This window comes from Lepisosteus platostomus, chromosome 3 (genome assembly GCF_059453375.1).
Source record: "Lepisosteus platostomus isolate fLepPlt1 chromosome 3, fLepPlt1.hap1, whole genome shotgun sequence".
Classification (NCBI taxonomy): Eukaryota; Metazoa; Chordata; class Actinopteri; order Semionotiformes; family Lepisosteidae; genus Lepisosteus; species Lepisosteus platostomus.
Window position 1 is genome coordinate 3314740 of NC_142613.1, and position 23833 is coordinate 3338572.

The following is a 23833-nucleotide window of genomic DNA, read 5'->3' on the forward strand; positions in this document are numbered from 1 at the left end:
CTTACTGGAGTCACTGTACACACACACACCTGGAGTACAGACTCTTACTGGAGTCACTGTACACACACACACACCTGGAGTACAGAGTCTTACTGGAGACACTTTTGCAGACACAGGTGTGTCACAGGTAGTGCTCATGTCTTCACTGGGGCGTTGGGAGCCCTAATGAAGAGAACTCTGACAGGGTGAGCTGTGGGAGTGAGGGGGGTGTCTACACACTCACAGGTAGACATGTACACACACAGCACGTAAGCACAGGTAGACATACACACACAGGCACAGCAGATGCACACTCACAAGTAAACATGCACACGGACACACAAGCAAGCTCTCAAGTGTGCATGCTCGCCAGCGGCTGCACAACTCGATCCCGGAGCCCGGAGTCCCGCGGCAGGGCTCGTCAGGAATGCGGTCTAACTGGGATCCTGTCCAGCGGCGAGTCGGGTCTCCCGGAAAGATTTCATCCCAGGTAGTAGACGCCGTCTCGGTAGCCAGGCAGTTTAAACATTTCTGTATTAAAGCGTTGTCTTTGGCTTCAGAACTGAGTGGTGTATCCGCCGGGCTGCACTCCTCTTGAGCTCTGAAACTCCGAGGTTGTGAACTGGCACTTCTGTTTACGTGCACTCCACGGCGAGGCCTTTCCCAGCTCTGGCCCGCTGATTGTAAACGATGCTGCTTTTTCCTTCAGAAATCCTCAAAACAGCGCAACGCACCAGGCTCCGCGCGCCGCACGTCGCACGCCCGCTCCTCGAGACGGCGGAACCTGCAGCTCGCGGGCCGAGGCGCGGGGCAGCGGGCGACGGCCGAGCTCGCGCCGGCGCAGGCGCCCGGGCGGCCCGCTGATTGGAGGGCCCGCAGCTCTCGCGTGCGCTGCCTGTTGTCAGTGTCTCTCTCAGCTGATGAAGAGCAGGCTGGCACGTGGAGGCGCTGTGCTGCCTACAAGCACGAGCAGGGGAGGGCACGGGACGGGACGTCACGCGCTTCGGCAAATACAAAACACGCAGCACGCAACGCACGACGCACAGCCGGACCGCAAACACGCCGGCGGACGCACAACTTGTCCAGAATCTGGAGAGTCCCGGGAACACTGATATTAAAAATGCCTCTGAAGTTTGCAGGAGCTGTTTCAGTGGGAATGCGGTAAGCAGAGCACAGGTTGTATGAATCTCTATATCCCAGTGAGTAAGGTGACGCTTCTGAACCTGGTAGATTTTCTGGATGGGAGTGAGCACAGTTATTGTTGTTTATTATCAGTGTCGTTACAGTGCGAACATAAAACCTAAGAGTGCAGATCTTATAAAAACAGCCCCAGACTTCTCACAGTCTCTGGCTGTATAAGGGGGACCACCCTGCAGCCTGACTGTGTCCCATCTCAGCAGCTCATCCAGCCTGTCTGGGTTCCAGCTGTGGGAAGTGTGGGGTGTGGTGGTGGACCAGTAGGTGGCGCTTTGCCCACTGGACCAGGATTTCCAAACCAGTGCCTCAGTGTGGTGACCGGGACGCAGCATGCTGTCCTCTGGATGAGACGTTAAGTCCAGGTCTCGCCGACTCAAGTCGTTAGAGAGCCCCTGTGCGCTTGTGAGAGCAGCGGTGTTCATCCTGGTGTCCCGGCGAAATTCCTCTCTGAAACAGGACACCCTCACCCTCCTGAAGCTCCCCCAGGTCTGTGAGCGGGGCTGGGGAGCCCCATCTCCCTGTGTGCAAAGAGCTTTGAGTTCAGGGACAGAAACGTCTTCCATTCCACTACTTAGCACATAGGAAAATCTTTATTTCCATGAAGATACAATGTCTCTGACACACTTTGGGGCTCTTATCTGGGGGGGGGGGGGTCTGCTGTTCTCTCTTATTTGGGTCTGACTTTTTATGGAGTATCTGAACTGTGAGATTTTCAGCTTAACCTGACGTTAGATCTGTGGACGATAGCGTCACTTCAAATGAGGTTTACACAACAGGCGTCTTTGAGAGCATAACAGGTTTTTGTCTGATGGCCTTTACGAATCAGTCAGTTACAATATCAGGGTTGGGCTGTGTGTCCACGAGTTTCCATTTAAACTGGGCTCTCACTGAGCTCAGGACAGCAGGGGACAGGACTGGACAACTGCAGACACACTGACCGACCCTGCAGGACCAGGACTGGACACAACCGCAGACACACTGACCGGCCCTCCAGGACCAGGACTGGACACCACTGCAGACACACTGACTGGCCCTGCAGGACCAGGACTGGACACCACTGCAGACACACTGACTGACCCTGCAGGACATCACAGCAGACACACTGACCCTAAATGACCAGGGCTGGTCAGTGTGTCTGCAGTGGTGTCCTGCAAGACCAGGATCGCTCACCCCTGGGTCACTGCCTCTGTCTTTTTGAAACCGGTTCTAGGCACAAGAACACTAGGCACAATGAGGCCACAAGAGGCCGCTCTTGTGTTGGCAGAAATAGGTCTGCCGTTTGCGGGAAACTTTACAGGTGTAAACAATCGCGCGGAGGCAGAGACCGAGGTGCTTCTATCACTCCTGCTAGGGGCGGCCGGCCGTGATTCGCTGTTGTCCCCCAGGAATAACTTACGTAACATGCGTCCTCTTCTCACGTATTGAACGGTATTTTAAGATGTATACCTTCATCAGGGAAATAAAATCAGAACATTTCTGAACAAAGACCGATGACCTTAGCGACGTACCACACAACTTCAACCACTACGCTACAATTTATTCGAGCGATCTGCAGGTCTGCTCTAAAACGGATATAAGAATACTGCATTCTAAAAATCCCCATATTCTTTAAAATGTATGTTTCCATTGCGGGGGGGCGTTTAAAACGAAGAAAGCCGGCCATCCCAGACAGAAAATCTTGGAGAGATTGGAGAGAACCGGACTCCGGCGCTAAAGCTCGGCGGTGCTCCGGGGAGGCTGACGGGTCTGGACGGTCCGCAGAGAGTCAGTCCGCCCTGGCCGCCCGTCTCTCTGCGGCTCGGGTCAGATGGGTCAGGAAGCGGAAACTGTAGTGGAACTGCAGGACGTCGCACACTTTGGACCAGAAGTGGCCGGACAGGCGGCGGAAGCCCCGGTAGCGGGCCAGGGGCAGGTCGAGCAGCTTCAGCGCCACGAACCCGGCGCACGACAGCAGGGCCAGGCACAGGTAGCGCCGGGACAGCGCGTCTCCCTGCCGCCGCTGGACGCGCAGCCCCTGGCCGGCGGCGAGGGCGATGTGGAGGCCCAGGGCCGCCTCGAACCCGCGGTCGTGGAGCAGCGCCAGGGCGAAGCTGCCCAGGGAGCACAGCTCCGCCGCCAGGCAGAGGCGCGGCTGCCACCCGTGGGTGATGTAGCGGCACCACACGGGCACCCAGGCGAAGATGGGGAGGGTGAACCACTGGTCCAGCACGGCGGGCAGGCGGGCGAACGTGGCGAGGCGGGTCCACTGCACGGGGCCGTAGGCGATGGCCATGGAAGCGAAGACGTCCTTCATGTAGGCCGCCCCCTCGCTCGTCCGCTCCGCCCGCAGCCAGAAGAGCCCCAGCGCGATGTAGCCCACGTTGACCAGCGAGTTGCACGGCATGGCCAGCCAGGCCGGCAGCCCCGGCACGGGGGTCTCCGCGTAGTGCTCGTAGCCGAGCTCCACCGCCACCGAGTCGAAGAGGCCGCTGGCCGCCACGGCGAGGCAGAGGGCGGCGGGGAGCGATACGTGTAGCAGCGCCGCCTTCATGCCTGGAGCTCTCGGGCAGCCGACGGCCCGGCAGCCGCTGCGTCCGTCCTGCTGCTTTGCGAGCGGGGTTGCACGGTATCGGCAACCACAGGCCAATGCTGCCGCTGGCTCTGTTTAATTTCTACCCCTTTTTTTAAAAAAAACTCTGCAAACCGGTACGTGCACCGCTGTAACCAGGTCTTTAAAAGCCTCGGTAGTAGATGTTGCTTTAGGTATTTGTTTGTTTTGCGGTTAGCTCATCGGCAGCCGGGTTGTTGCTCTGAAGCGATCGCTTGTTCTTCCGGGGACTTTTTTTTTGTCTTGCCAAATGGGCGTGGTCGGGGTAGTTCCTACCCTCCCATTGGCTGAAGCGCGCTCTGTTCCAAGTACCACTGCCCAATAGTAACACAGACTTGGGTGGCAGCGGAGCTTCCATTGGCTGTTTGCGGAGATCCCTCCCCCCCTCCCCCGGCCTCCTTTGGACCTGCCCGGTCGGTCGCAGAATAAACACCTGGGGTAAATTCACAACTTGGTGTCGTTGCTGGAGTGGGGCAGCTCGATTCGTGTTAGTGAATAGAGTCGTGTGATGTAGGGAATCTTTTAAGTAGAACTGAATCTACGTCCCCAGGGAGGGAGGGCGGCCGTGAGGATGTGCAGTGTAGTGGCAGGTGCAGACTGCAGTGCTGCTCTCTAACCCAGCGGTTTCCCTGACGACAGGTGATTCCCATCACCAAGGAAACCTCAGGATTCTGGCAGAGCCGTTCCCTGTGCGCTCTGTCCCTGCAGCCAGCCAGGCCTCTCTCTCGCAGAGGAAGAAAGAGATGGGAGGCCAGTCCTGGCTAAAACTCTGTGGCGCCGTGTGCAGAGCCACCACACTCCCTCTGCTGGCGACACTGGGTCCTGGCCTGGACTTGTGGCTGCTAGGAATCCCAGTGCACGGTGTGGAATTGAATGGGTAATAATAATAATTATCCATTATTTGTATAGCGCCTTTAAAAGTGACTATGCAAAGTAAGAAAAAAGGTACACATTTAGAGCAGAATCGCACAATTTCAGTGAGGGTTTGGAATACAGTAGGAAAGCAAAGGGCCAGCAGACACAGAACCAGTCAAATCCAAGCCCTTCTGAAGGAGAAGGTTTTGAGTCTTGATTTGAAGGAGCTCGGGGAAAGGGAGTCTCTGCTATCCTTCGGGATATCATTCCAGAGCTTCGGGGTCCTGTCACCCATAAAATGTAGACAGGCTTGGGGGGACGGACAGGAGAGTTTGATGAATAGAGGTTGCAAGGTGGGTAGTGGGATCATAGTTACTCAGAGGGGTGCTGAGGTGTCAAGCTATGCAGAGCCTTATGGGTGAGCATGATTTTGAAGTCGACACAAAACCTGATGGGAAGCCAGTGCCAGGACTCCACCCTATATGGATAAGGGTGTGGATTTAGGTACCCCAGTGAGTAGAGCGTTTCAGTAGTCAATTTGAGAAAAGGCAAAAGTGTTGCTTTTCAGTGACAGTTAGCAACAACATAGTCTGGTGATATTTCTAAGGTGGGAAAAAAGATGTTTTTACAATATGACGCACACGGGGTGGGGGTGGGTGGGTCAACTTTCAAGCCTGGATCAAAAATCACCCCCAGGTTGTTTAATTTAGATTGAAATTCAAGTACAGTGCCACCCCCAGATAGGGTTACTGTACTGCCTTTACAAAGTTGATGGGAGGTGCCTAGAAGCATGACTTCAGTCTTGTCACACTTTAAGGGAATTTTGAGTCTTCCATGTTTTTATGTCAGAGATGCAATTAGAGCAGAGACGGCCACAGTCACACTACAGTCACAGATTTAGTATGGACATAGATTTGAGTATCATCAGTGTACAGCTGATCATTTAGACTCTGTGATCTTAATAGCTGACCAAGTGGGAACATGTAAATGCTTAATAGTAAGGGGCCAAGTATTGAACCCTGAGGAACACCAGACTTAACGAGTCCAACTTCAGCACTGACACCCCGAAGAGAGAGAAAGTGCTGGCAGATCAGTAAAGACTTGAACCACTTAAGAACAGTGAAAAAACTCCCAACATAATCTCAAGATGAGAAAATAAGATGTCAAGGTCAACAGTTTCAAAAGCAGCATTTGGTCAAAGAGAATGAGAATAGAAAGAACCAGAATCAGAAGCCATCAGAAGAAGACTGTTAACAACTTTAAACAGGACAGGGCATATATATATATATTATGTTCTCCTCCCCAGTGATAGCTGATGTGTGGTGAGCGTTCTGGCGCACTAAGGCTGCCGTTGCATCATCCAGGTGGGGCTGCACACTGGTGGGGGTGGAGGGGATCCCCATTACCTGTAAAGCGCTTTGAGTGGAGTGTCCAGAAAAGCGCTATATAAGTGTAAGCAATTAAATTTAAATTATATCGTATGGATATATGCATGTGGGATGCATACAGGATATGCATATAAAGGAACAAGTAATAGGTTTATTCCATGCTGAAAAAAAGTTTCGGTTGTGTTTTCTTTCTTCTTTTTTTCAGCATGGAATAAACCTATTGTTCCTTTGCAGCCTACGCATGCTGACGCAGCTACCCACCTGAACTATATATGCATATATGCATGGATGAATATATATATATATGGATAAGGAAATGGGATAGTGTGGGATGTGGATGGAGATATAGATGTATGGATATGGATGGATATATATGGATATATGGGTGTAGGAGTGGGATAGTGTGGGATGTGGGAGGTAAGGACAACAGCAGTTGTCACAGTCAGGGCCTTCTTGCAGGTGGGCTCCACTGTAGCTGTTTGTATTTTTAAGGATCCTCAGGTTGGATCTTGGAAGTGAGGACCATTTAGGGGGAGAAGGGAAGAATGAGGAGGTTTTGTGTGTAGCGGGGGGGGGGGGGACTGTTATTTGTTTGTTGTGTTTTGCTGGAGGAAAGCCAATTAGAAAGATTCAAGGAGACATGGAGTCCCTGTCTTGCCTGCAAACCTTGTTTTATAAGTGAGCGGGACATTTAAAAATGACAAAAACCCACAACTCAACAACACTTTATGTTGGAACCAAGAACAGGAAGATGACTCTGCTGTAGTGCAGGACCACAGCCCTGGGATACTGTGTCAGAAATGTATTTTACTCTCGCTGCCTCTGTCTGCAGTGACTGCTCCACCACACTTTAATTTCCAGCCTTAATAGAATATTACCATCAGATCAAGGGAACTTAATCTCTTTTGCAGTAACGAGGGGAGTTTACAAGGGCATATATTTTGATTGAAATATGTAAAATATGGGAGAATGGTGACTTCGCTGCCTCGCAGCGCCAGGGACCTGGGTGCGATTCCTGGGTTGCTGTCTGTGTGGAGTTTGCATGTTCTCCTCGTGTTTCGTCTCACAATCCGAAGACACACTGATGGGCTGATGGGTGAATTAGCTTCTGGGGAAATCGGTCCCAGAGTGAATGTTTGTTTCTGTGTGTGCTCTGCTCTGGACTGGCGTATTGTCCAGGCTGTACCATGCCTTGTGCCTGTTGCTTGCTGGGATAGGCTCTGGATCACTGCACTGTTTGGCAGCTTTGCCCTGTAAATAATGCTTCGACTTGGATACAGTTCTGAAGGATGCCGAAATTTAATATTTAGCCACAGGGCTCAGTATTATTGTGGTGAAAATACATTCTAGTAATACTCAGGAGTTTGCACATTTTGTTATGGTAGAGGGTGGTGGTGGATAGGCCTTTGTATTTCTAAGACAGACTACGCGGTGGATCCAAATTCTGGTATGGTGACCCACACAGCTGTTGTTTTTTTTACAGCTGTTCCCCGAGTTACACAATCAAATCCTTCATCGACTTGATAATAATAAGGTTAATTCGGACTGTTTGTTCCCAGCTCTTAAACATGTTGGAGCTTTGAACATTGTATCGTGTAACATAAAATCCCAAGCTTGTCACTAGAAACAAAATGCAAACATTTTAATGAAGCAACTTCTTAGATTACTTAAGCTTCAATAGTTAAGTAATTAAGGTGGGCCGGACCACAAATTAGCAGGTGGGTGGGTCACCAGTACCAGGACTGGGAACTGGACTACAGGATATAGATGTAAATGGAGTACAATCACAATGTAAGAACATACTGTAATGATTAAAAATAAGAAGAGGGTCATTTGAGTTATCAAGCTCCTTTGGTAATTAGCTACTATTTTTTTTAAATTTGAGCCTATCTCGATGTCTGTTTTGTTCGAAGTCTGTCTTGTCTTTATTGTGCTGGGCTGCTGTAACGCCTTAATTTCCCTTCGGGATTAATAAAGTCTGATCTTATCTCTTATCTCACTAACTGATCCAAAGATCTTGTTCACCTGCTTCCTGAAAGAAGCCAGAGAATTGGCTTCAATAATGTAATTGTTCGACTTGTTCCACACTCCTACTACCCTTTGTGCAAAGGTGCACCTCCTATTCTCAGTTTTAAATGCTCTTCCCTGTAGATTCCACCTGCATCCTTTGGTTCCTGTGTCACTGTAGATTCTGAATAAGATCATAGGGTTGAAGGAGTGGAACTGAGAATTTTTAGTCTTAATCCATGGACACAACAGGGAAAAGTCATGGAAATATTTTAAATCCTGCGAGCCATCACCAGAGTGCTGTTTTGGGACCCGTAGTGGCACAAGAAAGTCATTGACATGTGAAAGTCAAGAGGCTGTTGTGCGCTTAGAATGAAAAGCAGGAGATAGTTCCTCACACAAAGAGTTGTGGATGCCTGGAACAACCTACCTATACATATCAATGCAGAATCACTTGCGTACTTAAAAGCTTTAAGTCCTCGAAAGATTAAGTCTTTGGACAACAAGCTTCTAACAAACAAGGAAGATCAGCCAAATGATATTCTGCTGTGTGTAAACCGTCTCACTTTTATAATGCCCTGAGATCATAATAATGGATTTTGTGTTAAAAAAGTTAATAATTTTTTCCAGATAAAAACTACAGATTACAAAAAAAATCTCTCATTTGTCCAGATCACCTTGAAATGCACTAATCTGTTATTTAAAATGTGATGTCATTATTTATATATGTGGCGCATAACAGACACGGTGCTGGCACAGTTTAGCTTCTTTGAACGTTAAGGTCGGATTCCTGCTGCGTCTTGCTTCACGGCAGTCATTGCGTTTTACCTCAGAAGAAACCCATTGACAGGACCCCTGCTGTAAACGGAGACGGAGGCGGGGAGTTGGCCGGGAGAGGGTTTCTTTTGACAAAATGGCGGTCCTACACTAGGAAGAAAACACAAATTCAAATCTGCTTTTACGAAATGGTGGAAAGCGTCGCATCTGTTTGAATCGCGCTTCGGGAAAACATCAGAGGCACACAAATAACTACACGATATTTTGTCCACCCCATTAAGCCGATTCCATTTCCTTTTGCTGTATATTTTACTGTAAAAGGGGGAGGCGGGGACGGGTTAGGTTGCTTCTGCGTCGGTGTGCAATTGTTTTAATCTTCATAAAATATGAACAAAACGCACTGTACCACCGGTCAATCGAACTTCGATATAAATAAACGCGGCACTGACAAGAAATAAGCCCACTCTTTCTGTAAATTATTGCTTAGTGCCAGTACCGGTTTCCCTCCCGCCATGTTGAGTAAAGTTGTCATCGCCATCTTGAGTAAGGGCATGTGGATTTCCTTTGTTTACTGCACGGCAACTCCCATTACATTGTGGAAAAAAACTAATTGCTAAATAACTTAACTTTTGAACAGTAGACGAGTGTTGTTAAAGGAAGGTGACGATGTCTGATAAAAATCCATCCAAGCGGGGGTTTTAAAGCGGCATGTTGTGTTGTTTTATAAAAAAAGTTAACTTCATAGCTGTCCGCCATTTTTGTTGTGGGTGTAGGGAGCTGTCTGTCTTGTTGTTTGGTTGTCAAGAAGATGGCGGCTCCCAGGCAGGCATGAGAGAAGATACTTCTTCACAAACCGACGTTACCCGGGTTATTTGCACCAAGTCCGGTCTTCGAGTCATTCTGTTGAAATTCGCGACGTGACGAAAGTAAGTGCTTTGGGTTGGGGGGAAAAAACCACGCGTGTCATTTTGTTTGGGCCGTTTTATTTTGTTATGGCTAGCGCCTCCGCCATTTTTCTTGAGGGAGGCAAGAATGGGGCTGTTTTTGTCGACAAGATGGCGGCTTCCACCTGAGAAACGTGAAAAGAAAAAATAAATAAATCAAGTTATTTTATCCATCCGTGGCCTGATAAATACGCATTGGTTGTTTTTTTTGTTGTTGTAAAAATGACATGCTAAGATAACACGAAATAACGGAAAAGATTTAGGGAGGGAACTTAGCAAGAGAGGTGCAAAGCGGAATTCTGTTTCTGCAGGGGACTGTAGAGATGATGGTTTAATGTGAACCTTGCACTAACGGGCTGCAAGGTGCCTTAAAATAAGACCCGGGTCGTCCAATAAAATTGAATGGGCTCGTAGCGGGAAAGAATTGTTTCGTGTCTGGAAGTGGCAGAGGTGGACGAAAAAGAAAATATTGTTTATGAAGCAGCGCATCCCGCCCCCCTGGTAAATCTCTCGGCGCTCCATTCAGGCTGGAGAGAGAGAGAGGAGGGGATTGTTGGGTTAGTGAACAAGATGGCAGCTCCCAGGGAAGCATGAAAATAGCCTTTCTGCAGTAAATAAAACTGCCGTCACACACTAACGCTTCTGTTCAGGCATAACACATTGCAGCTCCCGATTATTAAAAAGCGCTTGGGTGGTCATTACTTTTGTTGCTGTTTTTAACTTCTGATATTTTCGCGTGTGTGTGTTTTTTTTTTACCCTCGCTTGGTTTCGCTTTTTTATTTTTTCATTATTTTTTTTTCTCGCGTTCGCCATTTTTTAGACTGGCGAAAGGAAGGCAGGTTTGTTTGGCTGCTACAAGATGGCGGCTCCCATGGAGTGGCACTGCTTTTCAACTGGAGGGATTTAACTGCGGGGACGGGGCGAATAAATGCGTTTTTCGAGGGGGGAAAGAGGATCACAAATTGTCTGAGGGACTGTGGCGTTCAGTGCCCAGGATTTTGAGCGCCGGTTGTGCAGCGGCTGGGTTACAGACAAGCCGGCTTTTTTTCCAGATCTCTTGCAAAGCATCTGCCGCTGTTTTGTAAAATGGCGGCACCCATGGACTTGCATCTTCCTGAATATTAAACCGCAAAAATAAACATTCTGGAAACTGAGTTTAATGTGTGCTGTAAAACCCAGCGAGGAAGGGGGTTACAGCATTCGAAATATTTCCGATTTTTTCCACATGAGATGCGCTTTTTCTTTTTTCCCTTTGATAACTTAGTTTCCGAGTTTTATTGGTTTCGGTAGACTTTACGGTATCGTATCATTTTTTTGCTGGGATTAAACAAACAATTCCGGGGGATTTTTTTGTCTGTTTTTTAAAGAAATGTCTTCTTCTGGTTCCGTGGGATCTGGGACCACCGGATCGGGCTTCGTTCTCCAGCCGCGCTGGAAGCGGGTTCTCGGTTGGTCCGGCCCGGTTCCGAGGCCGCGCCATGGGCACCGAGCCGTGGCGATTAAGGAGCTGATGGTGGTCTTCGGAGGAGGCAATGAAGGCATCGTGGACGAGCTGCACGTCTATAACACAGGTGAGAGCAGTTACACTGCGGACATTATTTATCAACACGGACGGAGACGCGGTTGAGCTGACCTACCTAGTAACTGTAGTCATTTTTGCAGACAGGGCTGCAATAGTGTTCAGGCTTGGTTGCAAGCTTGTTCGTACGCATTTCTTTATCTGTATGTGAAATATGTAGGACTTGATTACTGGTATTACCAGTGCTGCTGCATTAACGTTTTTCCTGGTATAGCCGGTGTAGTAGATTTGTTGTTGGCCTAGATAGCCGTGTAGGAAAATACATGGTACTGTGACCGTGCACGCCTAGTTTAAAAAAAAACTCTAAGTCAGACAGGTCTGAGAAATATTTTATTTTCATATACTTTTCAATATTTCGGGACGGGTCTCTGCACGTAACTGTAAAGGTGGATTTTGGAAGCGATTGCAGAACGAGTCCACATTGTACTGTGGACTGAATCGTTTCGGTCTAGTCAGATAGCAGCGAGTGGACGACCAATTTTTCCTACCAACCTTAGTTAAAAAAATAAAGGCTTGAGTTGGCAGTGGGTTTTAGTAGTGAACGTTTTGGTCTGGATAGGTATCTGTAGTAGCTTGAGATGTATTTTAAAACGTTGATTTAAAAAAAAGAGTCGTTAGGTTCAACCGCGGCAGCAGCCGGGCTGGGAAGAAAATGCCCTAAGAAAAATGGCGGGTTAAAAGTAAAATGGGCGACACCATGGTTACCGTAGTCCGAGGTGCATTCGGCGGTGCCTTATCATTTTTAATTTTTCTCCCTTGGTTTTTACCGGCCCGGTGGTTTGGTTTATTTCTGATTAAAATTAAAAAGCTTATTAGTCGGAAGGGAGCCACCGCGACTCCAGTTCCGTGGGCTTTGTGCTGGGCGTGTGAGCGATACCCCCGCTATTTCGGGTTCCTGTAGTTTATCGCGGGCGGCGCCATTTTGGAAAACCGTGACTAAGGTGCCGGGAGGCGGGAGGCGGGGGGAGGTTTGGCATGGTCGGTTCATACAGGCCCCGAATCTGAGCGGTACCGGCACCCACGGCTGCCCTGCTCTCCCTCCCGGTGTTATTTACGGTTCTGGCTTCCCTGTGTGTGGGCCCGGAGGCGCTATGTACGGGTCTTTGTCCCGGCATCTCTCTCTCTCTCCCACTTCCAGATTAGCCCGTAGCGCCAATTTAGAAATGTCACTGCCCTAGGCATCTACCTTAAAATAAATCATTTTCAGAAGAACAACGTATTAAAGAGTATTTTACAACACAACCGATAAGATGTCTTTATTACTGTACTATCATCATTTATAACGCGTTTGATTCTCCCTTAATTTTTCGCACATAGTTACATGATGCCGGTTACGCCGTCTTTTTTTTTAATTTGACGTTTGTCTGAATTTCCCCTCGGCGTTAAGAATATTCGTGTTTTTTTTTTAAATATAAATTGAAATCTCTTTTAAGTCGTATTTTTCGCCTATAGCCGTGTACGTCTCAGACGGTGTTTTCCTGCGGTGCAGTCTCCCCCCAACACACAAACACACACCCCCCCGTTTTGGCGGAATCTCATTTTCAACCTCCGGGAATTTGGGGGTGCGGTTTTCTTCCCCCCCCCAAAAAAAAATGTTCGTTTTGTGTATTAAAAAAATAAAAAAATTTAATTAGACCCGTTTTGGCGCCAAAATCGGTGACAGTGGCGCTGTCAGAGGCCGGAATGACAGCGCTGTGTCATGCAGACCGCCGAGCGCAGCGATGCGTCTGCCATTGTCTTCCTGCAACAATAGGCCGCTCATTGAGATGCGCGGCGCTAGCCGGGACCTGTGGTTGGTGGCATGCATCTTAATTGTGCATGTATGCTGCAGGCACTTGAATTTGCGATAAAAATCATTCTCGGTGGCGATTGTGCCCACACGCACTCACAAATCTAGGGTGTAGGTAGGAGGAGTCGGGCAGCAGCAGCTCGGAGCGCTGTATTGAATTTGCGCCCTAGACGGGAGGCTCACGGGTTTCAATCCTAGCTGAGATGCTACAGTCCAGGGGTGAGAGGCACTGCACTGGAGGGGGTCTGCGGGTTGCCATTGTTTAATGAGAATTTGTCCCGCAGCAAAAAACGAGCCCGCAAACGATGGGAGGACATTCTCGGCTGTGATTTGGGTGTTTGTCGTGGGCGGCATAGTGGGGCAGCAGCCCGTGTTGCTGCCTCGCAGTGCTGGACCTGGGGTGCTGTCTGCGTGGAGTGTGCATGTTCTCCCTATGTTTGACTGGGTTTCCTCCTGCAGTCCGAAGACATGCTGATGGGTTAATTGGCTTCAGGGAAAAACTGTCCCTGGTGTGTGTGCGTGCTCCATGATGGACTAGTGCCCTGTCCAGGGTGCCCCCCTGTGGCCCTGACTTGAAAGAAGTGGTAAGAAAATAGTTTGTAGTGATTTGGCTCCAGGATCTCTTCCAGCCATTTCTTGAGTGAAGCCAGAGCCTGTTCTAGACTCCCACAACCCTGCAGTTTTTAACAGTTTCCAGTTTTTATGCTGCACGTATAAGGAATGTTTCTTTTGTATGTTTGAAGGATATGCTTTTTTAAAATGTAGGTGCCTTTTTGTTGAATAGTGTCCCCATCACTATACCGGGGCATTAGAACCCACACTGACCGCAGGGTGAGCGCCCCCTGCTGGTCTCACTAACACCTCTCCCAGCAGCAGCCTTAGGGGTTTCCCAGGAGTCTCCCACCCAGGTACTGGCCAGGCTCCCACCTGCTGAGCTCCAGTGGGCGGCCAGCTGTGAGTCGCAGGGCGATACAGCTGCTGGCTCGACCAGTTTTGTTGTCACGGCAGCTGAGAGGACGCGGGCCTGGTTCCTTCTCTCCGGCTGTACCCTTGCTGGTACGGGCTGAGCTCGCCTGTTTGTGCGGACACAGCTGGAACCCGTTGCTCCCCCCTGCTGTTCTGTACCGAGCCGCGTACCTATCACGGCACGGCGCCTGGTTTGCAGTATAGTGTCCCCATCCCTATACTGAGACATTAGGGACCCACACAGACTGCAGGGTGAGCGCCCTCTGCTGGCCCCACTAACACCTCTTCCAGCAGCAGCCTTGGCTTTCCCAGGAGGTCTCCCATCCAGGTACTGTCCAGGCACGGCGCTCGGTGGGCATGACGCCCTTCTGTGTGCTGCAGTGCTTTGCAAGAACTGCACGCCTGACCGTCGGTTTACGTGCCTCAGCTTTTCACCGTCCCGGAGCTCGTGAAAGTGAGCCACTGCCGCACATCTTTTTTTTAAAAAAAAACAGGAGCTGGCTGCAGATTGCAGTGCCGGAGTTTCAGGTGTTGAGCTAGAAAGATGTGTGTGCACCTGCTCTTTTTTATTTATAATTTTCTGTGCTTGTTCCTTCCACTGAAAGCTGAATATGCTTTATGCTGTGTGTCCCTTACGGTGCATTGTTGCGCTCATCTCTTTCGCAGAATATTTTCCTGTTATGTTTTCTACCCCTGTGAAATATATAATAGAAATATTAACGGTCTCAATTTTCATAGCAAGTGAGTATTGCAATTCTTTTAGCACATAAGCTAAAACTTGCTGTGCTGAAGACACTAAGGTATTTGTCTGGGGGTGAAGTATTCTGTGCTTTCCAATTTCCCATTGGTTATCAGGAATCCACTTATACCTGGTGAGGGTCACGGTGATCCGGCGTCTATCCCAGAAATACAGGAAATAGTCTTGCCTTGCTCCCGGGACACTTGTCTGTTGCAGACCTTTTAGTTATGCTATACAAAATATACCCTGGCTGTGGAGGTCTGCGGTCTGTGTACCTTTATTTAGTTTTAGTTCCGAGTGCTCTACACCTGGTGTTGCTTTATGCATGTATGTTACAAAAAAAACGTTTCTCTGTCTGCATGTCTGCCTGTCCACTGTACAGTCCGTGTATATATTATAGATTATTTTTCTCCTTTGTGAAGAGTTTGGCCTCACACTCCTGTGCGCTTCTCTAAGGCTTTAGAAGTCTCAAGAACATAAAAGCTACAAATGTGAGAGGACTGTGAGATGGTGCTATTTTTATAAATTTATAGCCAGCAGCTGTATGGCCCTGCAATTCACTGCTTGAAGCCCACTGGAGTTCAGCAGGTGGAAGCCTGGACAGTACCTGGATGGGAGACCTCCTGGGAGAGCCAAGGCTGCTGCTGGAAGAGGTGTTAGTGGGGCCAGCAGAGGGCGCTCGCCCTGCTGTCTGTGTGGGTCCCTAATGTCTCAGTATAGGGATGGGGACACTATACTGCAAACCAGGCGCCAACCTTTGACTGATATAAAAAAAATAAGCTCCTGACTCTCTGTGGTTGTTAATCCCAGGGTGTTTCTCGAATAGAGTAGGGGTGTTACCCTGGTGTCCTGGCCAAATTTCTCCCTGGCCTTTACCCATCATGATCTCCTAATAACCTCCCTCTCTGAACTGGCTTCATCACTCTGCTCTCCTCCCCACTGAGAGCTGCTGTGTGGGGAGTGGACTAGTGCACTATGGCTGCTGTCCAGGTGGGGCTGCACATATATCATGGTGGAGGGGGGAGGGTGTCCCTATTATCTGTAAGGCATTGATTTAGTTGTTTATCAATCTGATCTCATCCAGCCAAATATAAGAAACATCTCGTTTTCACATCTCGACACCCTTCCTCCTAGGATGGAATAAACCTTTAGCTGTTCCAGAAGAGAATTTGTGAACTGCACGCCGGGGAGCTGTGGCCATTTCACCTCGGGGTGGAGGAGAGAGGACCCGCGAGGCGGCCAGGCAGGGGGCCGCGCTCCCAGCTCGGGGGCAGCGGTTGCACTGCCTCCTCGAGGGGGGTGGGGGGGGTGGGGGTTTTGGTGTGTGTGTGCGTTGGACACACCTGCCGCTCGGTTGCGTTTTGTTTCGGGAACCTTATCGCGCAGCTGTGCTGCTGCAGAAATAACTTTTGAAAAAAGAAACTGAAAAAATAACGACGGACTGAAAGCGGCGAATGTTGTGGGGTGGGGGGGTGGGGGGAAGCACGCGACTCTCTCTTGTCTTTGTGCTCCTGCGCTCTTAATTCATTCATCGCGAGCTCCAGGGTCTCCGTCTATCGATGCCCATTAGAACGTGTCGCAGGTGCTTTTGCTGCCTGCCTGCCCTGCTTCTCTGAGGTTTCTGTGCTGGTTTGCGGCCAGTCGGGGCACCTTGGTGTCCTCCCGGTGAAGCTGCTAGAGGGGGGGGCGCCGCCTCTCCCGGTCTCTGCAGAGGGGCTGGGGAACAGCGCCGCGCCGCTCTCCTCTGGCACCTAGACCGGCGTCTCGCGGGCTCGAGATAAAGCAGCAAAAAACGGGAAGAGAAGAGACGAGCGAATGAGGAGGAGAGCCTCGCTGTGCAGCTGTCCTGCTCGCTCTCTCTCTCTCCTCTCTCTCACTCCCTGTGTCTCCCTCCCTCCCTCCCTGTGCGGTTTCAGACAGGAAACTTGTGCAGTGCCGGCGGCGTCGCTATCTGTTCCGTCGGGGCAGGGCTTAGCGAATCCCCGTTTTAATTGGCCGCCTCTTTGTTTTTGTTTGAAAGTAAACCCTTAACCACAGTGAGTGCATAATGTCCTCGGTGCAGGTGTATGTGGACCCCCCCCCCCCCCCCCCTCCCGTGGTAGCGTTAACGGAGCTTGAGTGGAGCGTGGGCCGGCTTCTTGGGGGGTAGCGGAGAGTGGGCTTCGCTCTCTCGCCCGTCCACCCCCCCCCCCGGCTCTGGCGTCACCCCTGGGGTTGTGGCGGACCAGTCGGCTGTGTGTTTGTTAAAGATTCGGCCGCTGCCAGTTCTGTGACGGGTGCACCGAGTCACAAAGTTCAGTTTGAAATCTCTCTCTGTGACCACTTGCCCCGAGTTACTTTTTCTTTCCCGTTTGCATAGCTGGCTTCCCACCGGTGAGCGTGTCCGCATAAATCTGCAGTCCGAATTAATCGGCCGTGACGGCCCGAGCGGATGATACAGGGCTCGGTAGGCTGATCCTGTTTGGGAGTCTCGTCGACCCCTTGTACCCTAGACAGCGCAGGACCTGCTCGTTTTGCGTGGTGGAGCGATTGTGAACAGGTTACCTTTTGATCAAAATGCCCTCGTTCGCCCTCTGTTTGAAATATGTCTCGGGGATGCCGCTTGTGGCTCAAGCAGGCAGTTGAATAAGTTGAAGGTCTGTAATACTGAAATGCTCCACACAGGAGCAGCAGCGAGTCTCGCAGCTGCAGTTAGGAGGACTGTGACCCAGCATTGCTCTGCAAGCGTTCAGCTGGAACCTGAGAGCTGCTCACTCAGACGGGCTCGTATGTTCTGTGATTTTATAATAAAAAATATACTCCTGGAAGACTGACGACAGATTTGTTCATGCTGTCATTACAACCGTGGCATTTTGAGTGGAAGTGTTTTTCGTGCTCCTGACTCTTCCTCCCCGGCTCGCTCCACGCCGGCGCCCCTCGCCCTCCTCGCTCTTCCTCCCCGGCCCGCTCCACGCCGGCGCCCCTCGCCCTCCTCGCTCTTCCTCCCCGGCCCGCTCCACGCCGGCGCCCCTCGCCCTCCTCGCTCTTCCTCCCCGGCCCGCTCCACGCCGACGCCCCTCGCCCTCCTCGCTCTTCCTCCCCGGCCCGCTCCACGCCGGCGCCCCTCGCCCTCCTCGCTCTTCCTCCCCGGCCCGCTCCACGCCGGCGCCCCTCGCCCTCCTCGCTCTTCCTCCCCGGCCCGCTCCACGCCGACGCCCCTGACTCCTCCTCGCTCTTCCTCCCCGGCCCGCTCCACGCCGACGCCCCTGACTCCTCCTCGCTCTTCCTCCCCGGCCCGCTCCACGCCGACGCCCCTGACTCCTCCTCGCTCTTCCTCCCCGGCCCGCTCCACGCCGACGCCCCTCGCCCTCCTCGCTCTTCCTCCCCGGCCCGCTCCACGCCGACGCCCCTCGCCCTCCTCGCTCTTCCTCCCCGGCCCGCTCCACGCCGACGCCCCTGACTCCTCCTCGCTCTTCCTCCCCGGCCCGCTCCACGCCGACGCCCCTCGCCCTCCTCGCTCTTCCTCCCTGGCCCGCTCCACGCCGACGCCCCTGACTCCTCCTCGCTCTTCCTCCCTGGCCCGCTCCACGCCGACGCCCCTGACTCCTCCTCGCTCTTCCTCCCCGGCCCGCTCCACGCTGACGCCTCTTTTTGTTTTTTCCCCCTTCCTCCCTCCCTCCCTCCCGGTTCTCTCTAGCCACCAACCAGTGGTTCATCCCGGCGGTCCGGGGAGACATCCCGCCCGGCTGCGCAGCCTACGGCTTTGTGTGCGATGGCACTAGGCTGCTGGTCTTCGGGGGGATGGTGGAGTACGGAAAATACAGCAACGACCTCTACGAGCTGCAGGTAAGGGCGGGGGGGGTGTGCCGCGCTGGGCGAGACCTGTCCTCGGAGGCGGGGTGTCTGCGCCCCAGTCGGCTGCCTCAGGGAGGCCGATGATGTCGGTGTGCTCTCGGCCCTTCAGCTCTGCCGGCCTTTCGTCCACACGGTGACGCCTCGTACGTCGTGCAAAGGGCATCTTCGTTTGCAGATAAATCTGCATTGAACCACACAGGGCTTGTGTGTTCCAACATAAACCCAGTGAGAGCTTTCTGCCGCGCTAGTCCAGTTTGCTAAAGCAATGCAGGTCCTAGAGCCGTTGGCGGGGCTGACCTGATCTGCGTTCTGCCGCTGTACAGGCCCCGGTGGTGACCGAGCACTACAGCCTCCACAGCTGTTAGAGCTCTGTTTCGTTTAGTTCAGCCCTTCAGGGGGAGCGCTGACCTTCAGGCTTTGCTTTAAGAGCTCAGTCTTTTTAGGCTCCTTCTAGCTGACGTTTTTAAAAGCCGAGCCCGTGTTGAATGTCTGGGGCTGTCGGTGTGGCAGATCTCTCCCGTGCTGTCGGAGTCTATTTTTAGAGGCGCCTTGAATCATCCCGCGACACGTGGAGACGGTTCCGTTTTAATTCTGGCGCCGGCCCCCGGTGTGTGGGCTGGCTCGGGCCCCGAGCAGGAAGCCGAAAGGGGAGCTGTTGCTAGAGGCTGTCCCGTGCGGCTGGGCATCACGCCCACCCCAGTCCCTGACACTGAGGTCTGTGCTCCCAACTCAGGCGAGCCGCTGGGAGTGGAAGAGACTCAAGCCCAAAGCACCGAAGAACGGCCCCCCGCCCTGCCCCCGGCTCGGACACAGCTTCTCCCTGGTGGGGAACAAGTGCTACCTGTTCGGGGGGCTGGCCAACGACAGCGAGGACCCCAAGAATAACATTCCCAGGTACGGGGGAGAGGGATGGGTGGAGAGATTGAGAACAGAGGGAGGGAGGGAGCAGTAGGAAGGGGAGCTGGAGGAGAAGGGAGGGCAGAAGGAGAGGGGTGGTCTCAGGCCCCAGGCACATGGGAGGTGGGAGGTGGGAGATGGGAAGGTTGTAGAGATAAAATGGGGGGTTTAGAGAAGATCAGATGTAGGGAAAGGAGAGAGAGAGGAGAGCCGTAGAGCAGCTCTGAGCGGTGCCGAGGCTAACCGGGCCCCGTGCCGTGTTTGTGCCAAGGTACCTCAACGACCTGTACATCCTGGAGCTGCGCGCGGGCTCCAGCGTGGTGGGGTGGGACATCCCCATCACCTACGGCGTCCTGCCGCCCCCCCGCGAGAGCCACACGGCCGTGGTCTACACCGAGAAGGAGAGCAAGAAGTCGCGGCTCGTCATCTACGGGGGCATGAGCGGCTGCCGGCTCGGAGACCTCTGGACGCTGGACATTGGTGAGCGGGCGGGGGGGCCGAGGGGCGGGAGGGAGGTCGTGGTTTAGCCCTAGCGCTTCTTGCTCCTCGGGACTGTGGGGCAACGCCAGTCGCTCGAGCCAGAACCCTGACCGCTGTGTTTGTGGCTCTCCAGGACTGGGGCCTGGGGCCTGGCATTCTCTGGCTTCACAGATCTCTGCTTTCTCGCTCTTGCGGCGCACGTCTTTTTTTCAGGTTAATTCTCGAGATTAAGTTCATCCCCACGAGGTTTAGAAGAAGCCAGAGCCGCCGCGTCGGGTCGCTGTTAGCCCGCGACCTGGCCTTGCGCGCTGGGGGCAGAGAGACGCACGCGGGAGTGTGGAGGAGCTCCGGGCGGTCTGGGGAGGCCGAGCCGTGCGCGCGCTGTAGGCATGCCGGGGCGCGCCTGTGACGTGTTGTGACCTTTCTGCTTGCTGCCCTGTTCACAGACACCCTGACGTGGAACAAGCCCACGGTGAGCGGCACGGCCCCCCTGCCCCGCAGCCTGCACTCCGCCACCACCATCGGCAACAAGTGAGTGTCCTCCGGGCCTCCCCCGACGCCTTTCCCCTCTCGACTCTCTTCCCCCCCGCAGCGGGGAGCACGGCTCTCGTGCCTTCCAGAGAAATATCAGTACTGGGGTTGTAGTATGACTCATAAACTCGGGATTGAGCGGGGCAGTTCTGTCATATGTAGCGATTGCAAGCTCCCTGACCCAAGCGATAGCTTCTGGTCCGGCTGTGTTGAGGGTGTTGATCCTCAGGAGTGGCCAGTCCTCAAAGTTGGCGATCTTTAACAAGCTGGCGATCCAGCTAGTTTGTAAGAGAATCTTTAGGGGAAGAGTATCGCAGAATCCTTGTCCATGGGTCCCAGGTCTAATAAGGCAAGGTCATCCCCCAGCCCATAAGCAGCAGCAGCAGCAGCAGCAGCAGTAGCAGTGTTGCATCTTGTAGTCTCGTCTCATCAGATCTCGATGCCAGACTGGACCGGGTCGCTCTCGGTATTGGGAGGCTACTGAGGAAGCGCCAGGTTCCTGCTGAACTAGTGGACCAGTAGGGGGTGCTCTCTCCACGCCCTCCTCCCCCCTCCCTCCCTGCACCCAGGCCAGAATTCCTAAGGCACCGAGATGTGAAACAGGCTGGGACAACCTGGTCATTAAAAATCCCAGGTCTGCTTATAAGAGTCAGGGTGTGAACCCCCATGTTATGATTAAATTCTACTCTGGTCAGAGTCGGGCAATAGTCAGAAATTGAAGAATCAAAGCGAAGGGGATCCCCATATTCATACAGATTGTTTGCAGTGTAGGTGGGGTCCCCTAGTATATAAAGGCAAAGATTTGGGATTAAATCTATCAATGTGATTAATAATTATAACGATGGTGTCAATGCAAATAATAATAGTTAGGCTGATAGGTGTTTTATGCTGCCAGCATTTTAGTACGGTGGTGGTAATTTTGCTTCCTGTCCATCTGTTTGAAACAAGATGCATGCTGTGGATGTTGATGTAAAACCGCCTCATCGTCGGGTTGAGAAAAAGGAGCACTAACCTGGTTTCTCTCCCGCGCTCTGCAGGATGTACGTGTTTGGCGGCTGGGTGCCCCTGGTGATGGATGATGTCAAGGTGGCCACACACGAGAAGGAGTGGAAGTGCACCAACACGCTGGCCTGCCTCAACCTGGGTCAGCACGCACGCACGCACACACACACGCACGCCCGCGTTCCTCCCCGCCCGCGCCCTCTCCTGTCCTGCGCCCCTACTCCTGCCCCTGCCCCCGCCGCCTCCCCGACTCGCCCTTCCCTCCTCTTCGTGCAGCGTTCCCGGGGTGACGTCCTTTCTCCCCCCTCCCCCCAGACACCATGGCGTGGGAGCCCGTGCTCATGGACACCCTGGAGGACAACATCCCGCGCGCTCGGGCCGGCCACTGCTCCGTCGCCATCAACTCCCGCCTGTACGTCTGGAGCGGCCGGGACGGGTACCGCAAGGCCTGGAACAACCAGGTGTGCTGCAAGGACCTGTGGTACCTGGAGACAGGTGGGTCGCTCGCTCGTCCCAGTGCACGGGGCCCGCAGGCTCGAGCTGTGGGGGAGTATTAGGGTGTGTTGGTTCTTCTTATTTATCTGGTTCTGTGTCTCCCTGTCTGCACCTGGGCTTTCTTACTGTTGTCAATACCCCGATCTGCTGTGTCCTTTCAGTGTGGATTTTCTTTTTGTTGCTGCCGCTGTTCTGTACAGCGCTTTGAAAACACACTTTTCAAGGTGCTATTTAAAAAATAGTAATAGGAATAAATACACGTTACTGTTAAGTCCTCCAAGTGTTACGTCCACACTCTGCAATGTGGGGTCAGTGCGAGAGTGATGCGCTGACCGGTTGTTTGACTGGCCGTTTCTTCTTCTTCTTCCTCCTCCTCCTCCTCGCAGAGAAGCCCCCCGCCCCTTCGCGTGTGCAGCTGGTCCGCGCCAACACCAACTCGCTGGAGGTGAGCTGGGGCGCCGTGCCCACGGCCGACAGCTACCTCCTGCAGCTGCAGAAGTACGACATCCCCGCCGCCACGGCCGCCACCTCGCCCGCCCTGAACCCCACGCCCTCTCTGCCCGTCAACCCCCCGAAGAGCCCGGCCCCCGCGGCGGCCGCGCCCGCCCCCGCGGCCCAGGGCCTGCCCCACGGCGGCATCACGCTGCTGCCCCAGGCGGCCTCGCCCTCGCCCACGTCCGGCCTGCCCGTCCTGCCCAACATGCCAGGGAGCCCGCTGGCCGCCGCCACGGCTCGGGGGCCAGGTGAGTCTTTCCTTCCTCTTCCTCTCTCCTGGGCCTGCGCCGGTCCGAACGCGTCTGCGCTGCGCCTGCGTGAGGTTCTGAAGTGCAGAACTTGGACCATTACTGCCATATGTAGCCGGAACATGTACTGGTACAATGGAATTCTTACTTACACTTGCAGAAAGTCTCTCGATTTGTAAAAAAGTAAATAAAATAAACAATCAACAAAGTGCAGACAGTGCATCTAGACAATATACAAGTAAACAATGCAGACATGTAAACCTTGACTGCAGATGTGCAATAAATAAAATAATATAACAGGGAGGTAGATGGCCATGCACCTCGGACCACACCTACACCAAGTGTGTTCGCCAGTCGCTCAGCTTGTGGTTGAAGCAGCTGAGGAGTCTGGTGGTAAGTGGAGCTGTTGCAGGGTGACGGCTCTCAGCCTGGAAGTATTGTCTGTTTTTTTATTTCCTCTCCCCTATGGTTTCTTTCTTGCTGTGTTATTTAAACATGGATGGATTATAGGTGATGAGTAAGATTCTCGCAGTCAAATGTGTCTTTTAATCGCTGTAACCCGGTTCTCAAGATCTTAAATACAGCCATGTTCTACAGTTTAGCTGTTGCTGGGTGACGGCATTTCACCCCGTGGTTTACATGCCCCCTCTTGTGGAAAATTGGTTTTTATTTTTAAATTTTGAGTTTTGATCATTTTTCTGGAAGTCACCTGCCATGTAGATTGAGGAACAACCGGTGCAGTACATCTCACGTGCGTGTGTGTGTGTGTGTGTGTGTTTCAATATCCTGAGTTACAGTGGGATGTCAAGGATTGTGTCGTCTTGACTGGTGTCTCGTTGTTCCCTCAGCCATCCTGAAGGTGGCAGCACCACAGTCCAACACTGGCACCTCCATCGTCACTGTGCGCCAGGCTAACCAGGTGGGGAAATCCCCCGTCACTGTGACATCACTTCCTGCTGGGGTCCGCATGGTGGTTCCTGCACAGAGCACCCAAGGAACGGTAGGCTTCCTTGAGTAATTAGGATTTGATTTTTTGCTCCTGT

General features: G+C 52.5%; 2 protein-coding genes across 3 annotated transcripts in view; one reads left to right on the top strand and one right to left on the bottom strand.

Moving 5' to 3' along the window:
• The first annotated feature begins 456 nt into the window (after nt 1-456).
• LOC148674107 (host cell factor 1-like) overlaps nt 457-23833 on the top strand; it is a 41244-nt gene continuing 17867 nt past the window's right edge. The window contains exons 1-10 of one of the 2 annotated variants that reach the window (XM_088623880.1): nt 457-1140; nt 11103-11306; nt 18485-18633; nt 19376-19536; nt 19811-20019; nt 20466-20550; nt 21588-21694; nt 21868-22047; nt 22434-22790; nt 23639-23790. In XM_088623880.1, the coding sequence (XP_088480006.1) occupies nt 11105-11306; nt 18485-18633; nt 19376-19536; nt 19811-20019; nt 20466-20550; nt 21588-21694; nt 21868-22047; nt 22434-22790; nt 23639-23790 (1602 nt within the window). In that variant the 5' untranslated portion in view covers nt 457-1140; nt 11103-11104. Of the gene's footprint in view, nt 1141-9503; nt 9717-11102; nt 11307-18484; nt 18634-19375; nt 19537-19810; nt 20020-20465; nt 20551-21587; nt 21695-21867; nt 22048-22433; nt 22791-23638; nt 23791-23833 lie in introns of those variants that run through there. The other variant, XM_088623879.1, reaches the window with a different exon arrangement.
• Nucleotides 1748-4009, bottom strand: tmem187 (transmembrane protein 187). The gene has a single exon (XM_088623927.1). It carries the CDS (start codon nt 3704-3706, stop codon nt 2942-2944), a length of 765 nt encoding a protein of 254 aa, XP_088480053.1. The 5' UTR covers nt 3707-4009; the 3' UTR covers nt 1748-2941.